Raw genomic sequence first — 7,814 nt, forward strand, 5'->3', positions numbered from 1 at the left:
ACAAGCTAGAATATAAAATAAGAATGTCTTATCTTTTCTACTTGCTAAGATATTGCTCATTTAATAAATCAAACACAGTGGCACCCTGCACACCTCTTTCCATTTTGGAAACACTCCCTTATATACACATACTTCTGTATATGACATGAATAACCAATTGGAAGCTCAGAATGTCACCCTAGTGGCTTTCTCAGCCATTTTAATAGGTTTGGATGCCATTTCTTTCTTTTGAACCAATATTTCAAGGAGGTAGGGCATGTGTTTAGTCTGCTCAAAATTTCATATTTTTAGTATAATTCCAAATTTAGTATGTACACCTTCACAAAATCTGGCAAACTTTCAATAAACGTGAAACGTCTGTTGTGCACAGAAAATCAAATTTTGTAATAAAATATTTTTATTATTGATTTGTGTGTAAATTTATGAAACATTTACCAAGTTAGTCTGAGTGAAGGGTGATTTTCATCTTGCAGTAACTTTTGTAACTTCTAGAAACTCCTACATGAATATTGTTTTTGGTAAAGCTTTACAATTTATCTTGTATTTTCTCTACCATAATACTTATTGTAGTGAAACCACCAATAAAAATGAAAAGTTTAAAAAATTGTATGTAAATCTAAATCACTCCCCCTCCTTTTTTTTATACACAATGACTGCATGTTGTAACAGACAATGACACAATTTATTCTTACAATCAAAGCTAATAGACTTTTCAAATCTGGGTTCAGTTGGTTTTTACAGCTATGCTTGGACAGTCTTGGAGAAATCTGAAAGTCATTTATCATAGCTGAACAGCTTTGTGTAAACAAGCAATCAAGTTACCAACATGAACTACAGTCATGCCACATGATATGCATTTGCTATGATAGTGTTATGGGACATATTTTTATTTAGTATTTCATTTAAGTTTTCTTGTTTAACCTAATAATTTTCTAATTTTTACATATTAGTTACTTTTATAAAAAAAGTATACATGTAAAAATTATCTGGACTGTATTTTTGCCATTGGGGAAAGAAGTACAGTAGGCCTAGTTTTTTGTAATGATGTTGGTCAAATTATTAATTTTCATTTCAAATATGCAGTTTAGAATGTCCTAAAACTACTAATTCTTGAATTGTATGTATATGGTTCACGTAATGAAACTTATTCTGAAAAAAAAATTAACTGTGCTCTGTAATTACAGCTTATGTGATGTCAGCTGTTCAAAACCAAAACTACAAGAAACCAACACCCATTCAGGCACAAGGATGGTCCATAGCTTTGAGTGGAAGAGACATGGTGGGAATTGCACAGACAGGATCCGGAAAGACATTAGCAGTAAGTTTGATTTTATTCATCGAGGGTAATTCTCTTCCAAGATTGTGATGTAGTTGCATAAAAGTTGTTCAATATTTTATGATCTTTCAATAACAGTATTGGCAGCAGAAGCTACAACATTGTTATATATTGGTTAGGTATTTTATTAATATTAGTACCATACATGTATTTGTAAAACACTCCATTTAATTGGAAGTATGTAAGACAACTACCTACTTGACCTCTGAAAGTGAGAAGATAAACATATCATGGTTAGTCTTCAAGAGAGAGAGTGGGTAAGATCAAAAATTATTTCTGACTTTTAGATGAGCCCGAGAGTGGGTACTCATTAATATGAGCATGTTTAAGTAAGACTGTGAACTGCTGTCCAAAGTTATCTGTCGTCAAAGTCTGTTAGCAGTGGCAGTGAAAGATAAATCCAGGTATCATGAAGGAAGTTGTTTCTATTAACCTCTAGATACAGATGATTGGAAAATACTTGGGCAGCCTTGTAAAGTACACAAGTTATGAGACTGTGACCAATGTGATTGAATTCTTTAACAGCGGTTGGGATTTGTTTATAAACAATTAAACCAAGTGAATGACATATAGCTACCGAAGAACCAGAATCAAAACTGTTTTTCTCAGATGCAAACAGGATAGTGCTCCTTCATTGGTTCTTAATGTGCAAAGTATGATCAATGAATAACTGGAAGTAAGTGATGTGGGGTGGTGAGCCAACAAAAGCATTAGTTATCATCCATTTGAGCATCTTTGGGATGAATTTGAAATTATATTTGCTATCATAATCCACTTTCAGTTTCTATAAAACTATTGCAGACCATAAGGCTGCTATTATGAATGAACTTCAGTGTAACTAAACACCTCCCAGCATTGTTTGGTGTCTTGACTATTTTTATGACAAAGAGTAGTTCAAACCACTGTTATGTGGGAGCCTTAATACATTTTTTTATATAAGAGTAAATGAAATCAGTATACCTATTATTTTTAATTAATCTTTTTTACTTAGTTTTTTTTAGAGTGTCTAACATAAAGATTTTTATATCAGTTGTACTGTTTACAACTTGTAGTGGTTGAACAAACACTTAATTCTACAAGGAAATATTAAAAAAAATCCTAAATTTCCCATAGTGTGACACATTTGACACATTTTCTCCAGGCATCTTGTCTTCTCTATATTATCTACCACCCCTTGGAAAAGTATGAAATTAAATGTAAATTACTCACTATAAAATTGTCATTGTTCAGACAAACCATAATTTTTATAGTCTTCAATTTTGTTTGGTTACAGAGCTATCGAATAAAAAATCAAACCCCACCTGCCACACCCACCTGTCGCATTCTCTCTTTCATGATTTGTTAATAGTTCTCTTTTACGTTTAAATATATATTACCTTTAACCAATAGAAAATTAAGGTTTTCATCTACTAAATGACTTATGCTCTGAACAGTTAAATGTCAGTTTCACTCAGAGCACCAACATTGTTCCTATTAGAAAGTTAACGACTAGCTTGGATGAACTTATAACGACTCTTGTTGCATAGTTAGAAAGCCAGAAACATTTTGGAGAGATAAGGGAATTTGTCTACTTTTTGCATGTTATTAGTCTATATTGTTTGGTGCATTATTTAAATAAATAAAAATTATTAAGTGCATTACTATCATTAGTATATAATGTTCGAATTAACTCTCTTCGACAATTGATGGCAAGAAAAAAGAAGATTGGTTAAGTATTTTATTTCTTGTTTATACTTTATGTATAATTATAAAAGTAAGTGAAATGTAAAAATAGGGATCCTTTTAGGTTAGTCTAGATCAGGTAAAATAAATAACAATAATATCATAATAAAAATGTTTCATGAGGCACACACATGAGCAGCTTGTAGTAGCTCATGGGTAATGTAATTTGTTAGTGTAACGTGAGCTGCACATTCCCAGAGTGATTTACAATTTATAATTGTTCAGATAATATTTAGACATGGTTCAGAGGGCAATAGAACAATAAAATTTAATTATAAATAGGTGTATATTGTTACAAACTTAGAGCTACTTAGGATAAACAAATGTAGTTTCATGTTACAATTTGAAGTCATTCTAGAAAGAAAAAAAGGCTAATTTAGATTTATTTAAATTTTTTTTTGGTGGTTACGAGGTTGGTCAAATTGACCAATTCTGTTTGGAGATAGGTAGAGAAAATAACAGATAAACTAAAGTTTTACTGAAAAAAAAAGTTTGAAATGCATTTAGGAGGTTTTTAAGGGTTACACAAAGGAAATTTGAGATTTTTGAAATAGGGAAAAGTATTTTTAATTTTAACATGAAAATTATGTAGCACACAGACTATTCAAATCAAATAGTCAGTATATTCCTGGACAAATCTTTATTTTATTTTATTAAAAATACTTCACTAAAAATATGATTTTTTGTATGTGAAAGAATTATAATATTAACTGAAAGACTGCCAAATTTTGTGAAGATATACACACTATTGAAAGTTAGAAGTATTAAATCTCTAAAGACTTTAAACGAGTACAAAGAGGTCAGTGGTCGGTAAAATTGCCTGAGCCCGTGTTGAGAGAGTTAAGCCATTCCTCTTTAAAAGCTGAAAAGCACTTTTATGAGCTTCTGTTGGCACCTGTACTCCTGCTTTATGTTTGGACATTGTATTGTTCAAATTGTAAGCCTATGTTTTTCACACAAAACTTAACAACTGAATAATATGTGATCAGCCTATTGTTTTGATGCGAGGTACCTGCCAGTTTGCTGCATGGCTACACATACATCCAGCTTAGAAGGAACATTGTACAGGACTGATATTTTGTGAAAGCACATAACATACTTAGATCGTCTGTAGACAGAAGAATGTATATATTCTCTACAGGTAAAGATCTAAATAACACTTTTCTTAACTGTAAAACACATTTGTAAGTGATTCCAGATTTTCAGAGCTTTCTGGTATACACACTAAAGATAGCCAGTTTCTTATGTTTTAATATATTAATGTATTATTATAGAAAGATTTCCTTTTGTGCTTGTTTCTCAATTTGTGTTCAGATTTTTGAACTTGTGGAGTCAAATTTTCACTGACTGATTAAAGAAAATTTCAAAATAGTATGGATGGTAGTTGTTGAAAATTATGAATAAACTTTAACTATGTTAACAGATTTTATGCACATTTCTCTTAGGCCCATGTGCTGTATATTTGCTTTGATGACAGTTTACCTGCTGTCACGTATTTTAAAGATTTTTACCACAAAATGTAAGCAGATATCCATACATTCAGAAGACACATTTCGTAGTTTTGACATGGTGATATTCATGAAAATTATATGTAAAACGTAGTACTAATCTTAATGTGGACTGTAATCAAAACCATTTTTTATTGGGTCTTTTTTTTACCTCTTTCCATGTCAAGATTTTTTGTGGTTAAACAAATGGACTGTCTTGATTTTTCTGATATTTCCAATTATCAATTCCAATTTCTTAATAACATTGTACAGTGACAAAAGTTTTAATACAGTTGAGTGCAAGCTCTAAGCAAAATAAATAAATTGTGTTTTAAGTTTGATCAAAAGGAAATTATTTGATTAGTTTTTACATATAGGCATCAGATATATAGATATATTTTTTTTTACAGTATATTCTTCCAGCCATTGTTCACATCAGTAATCAGCCATATTTAGAAAGAGGAGATGGCCCTATTGTAAGTGTTGTTTTCTGAATTCATTCATAAACTGTTTGCATAAGAATATAAAGATAATTAGAGATTGAGCTAAGAAACAAATGTAATGACTTTCAATCCTTGTATTTCAAGGAGTGTATAAGTTAGTCTTTTGTTACCATAGACCTGTTAATATTTACATGAAGAATCTATATTATCTATTACATCTAAATCAAATAAAGAAGATATAAGTAATGGAAGGATATATAGTGTAGAAAGTTGAGGCCATTACATAATCTAAAATTGATAGTGGTCAACAAAAGCTTCCATTTGTCCTATCATCGTGCTTACAAACTTAAATACAACATTGTAAGATAAATTAATAAGATTATTACTTTTTGTGCATGAAAATATTTTGTATTTTAGGTTTTAGTACTAGCCCCAACTCGAGAATTAGCACAGCAGATTCAACAGGTTGCATCAGACTTTGGTCATTTGTCTAGAATTCGAAATACCTGTGTATTTGGTGGAGCACCAAAAGGTCCACAGCTGCGTGACCTTGAAAGAGGTTGGTGTTATGTATAAACTAATTAATATAGTACCATGAAAGGCTTGCTACCACAAAATACATTGCTTTTATTGTTGTTGGCAGTGTTCAATCCATGTTTAGAAATTATATAATTGTGTTTGAATGAAAGTTTTTTGTTTGTTTTTAAGATACTATTACTGCAATTAGGCATAGCTATTGTAGGTAAGGTCAGCTATTGAGCTTGTATTTTATTTACAACGTTCATGATAAAGCTAAGACAAAATTTCAAATTTGATAAGTGTTGTATATTTTATCGTGATGAAAGAAATCAATGTTTATACATTAGCTTTTTGAGTTCTAGTGTAACAATGTTGAAATTATAGTTTATCATTCTTGCTTTTATGATAGCACCCATCATAATTTCATTATTTTCCTGTTGAAACTTTGAAACTCTAGACTTGCTTTGTATTCACGTTAAAATTCTAGACTCACTCTGTCATTTGAGAAAGAAACTAGCATATTGAGGAAGAAGTATTATTTTTATAAACTTTCTAATTTAATAAATTCCAAGAGCCTTATTGTGGCTTGTTGAAAATGAAGTCAACTCTTTAAAAACTAGTCTTAACTATAGGCTTTTCAGGTATTTTAATGTGTAGTATCCAAAGTTTAAGGTATATGTTGTGAATGTCATTGAAGAATGAATATTGAAATATCTCACGAAGAAAAACATTTCAGAAAGTGTCAGTCTCATCAAGATTTTTAAAGTTAAAAGGACATTTAAAAAAGTTGTAATTTTGGTTGTAAGCTGTTTAAATTATCAAAATGTGATGTATACTGAAAATCAAATACAATTTAAGAAAATATTATTTGTTCCCATTTGAAAATATATTTATTTAACCCCGTACCTACTGGGGCCATTTTGTCTAATTGTGAGGGCAACATCAAATGTGAATTGAAAAAAAATTATAGAGAATTTATATTTTTGTTGGATTTCAGATTCTATTTTTGTAAAAAGTAGCATAACATTCAATTATTTGTCATAAATTGTATTGTTTAATGAAATTTAAAGAGAAGTTTAATAAACAAAATCCCAAAAATATCTTTGAGACTATAAATGAACACCCTCTGAGAAAATATATTCTTTGCACTTTAGTGCTTGTCCTGCCATCTATGATTGGTATCTAAATCTTTTTCTAGTCTGTTTTCTTTATAAAACAGTGTCTGGCTGTGTTAAACCTCAGTTGTAAAACTTTTAGCCAATCCTAGTCGAAGGGATCAGTTTCAGCACCATGTTATTCCAGTCACTGTATTTCATGTTTGACAAATCATAGGATGATAAGCAAAGCACGTGACAAAACGTTGTTCTCTGGATTTTACAATATGAACGTGGGTGGTGCTTATTATAGTACCTGCCATTTTATGTAGAGGTTGTATTTAGTAGTGGTCAATAGTACTTTTTATAAGCCTTAGAAAATTTGCTTTTGGAAGAAACTGCATGATATGTACGGGACTTTTATTATTTTTCTATAGTAGCTTAAATCATGCTATATTGTATATCTATTTATTTACATCATTATATTGAAACATTAATTCAAAATAAATATATTTTTAGGAAAGAAGTTGATCCATGAATGTTAGGGTTAAGATCTATTGAGTGGCGAGTGCATGGTCTTTACATGAATTAGGCTTAGCACTTTGAAATGAAAGAGTTTGTGATTTTTATATTCTTTTGCATTTACATTAGTAGTTTTAAGTTCAATAATTTAGTGTAATTTTATATTTTTCCTTCTTACTATCTTTACTATGTAGTAAGACCCACACTTCTGTTGTGGCTTTATAATCAAAACAGTCTAACTGATATATGAAAAGCTTATTCTGATATTTTGCAAGTGGTTTAAAACTCAGTGTACAAGTGACAACAATAAAACCCATATGTTGGTTGTGAAACGGACTGAACACAATCATCTCAATAATACAGGGGAAGCTATGACATTCTCACACTTGGGGTCTCAATACACTGAAGAGCTTAAGTTTCGAATTCCAATATAAATCTTGCCTATAATGAAAGGAATGTGACCAGGACTAATGTTTTAAGTGCTTTAAAGTAATTTTCTTTATAATTTATGGTGTCTGTATTCTTTGGTAATCTCTTGTAACAGGATGTATCAGGTAACTAGGGTCAGGTGGTGTTATTCAAATTGCCTCTACTGTAAAATATTACATACATTCACTAGTAGTGACAATTAATTTTGTCTGTATAGTGAAACAACATACAAGGTCATGTGTTGAAATAAATTTATTTGAAA

General features: G+C 30.5%; 1 protein-coding gene across 3 annotated transcripts in view; it reads left to right on the top strand.

Annotated features, from left to right (window-relative positions):
• The window catches only part of LOC106460902 (ATP-dependent RNA helicase dbp2-like), a 24,865-nt gene that overhangs the window by 3,831 nt on the left and 13,220 nt on the right, over positions 1–7,814 (top strand). For all 3 annotated transcript variants that reach the window (XM_022387708.1, XM_022387707.1, XM_013920661.2), the window contains exons 4-6: positions 1,185–1,318; positions 4,956–5,021; positions 5,406–5,547. In XM_022387708.1, coding sequence (XP_022243416.1) covers positions 1,185–1,318; positions 4,956–5,021; positions 5,406–5,547 — 342 coding nt within the window. The remainder of the gene's footprint in view (positions 1–1,184; positions 1,319–4,955; positions 5,022–5,405; positions 5,548–7,814) is intronic.

The sequence above is a fragment of the Limulus polyphemus genome, unplaced genomic scaffold (genome assembly GCF_000517525.1).
Source record: "Limulus polyphemus unplaced genomic scaffold, Limulus_polyphemus-2.1.2 Scaffold857, whole genome shotgun sequence".
Classification (NCBI taxonomy): domain Eukaryota; kingdom Metazoa; phylum Arthropoda; class Merostomata; order Xiphosura; family Limulidae; genus Limulus; species Limulus polyphemus.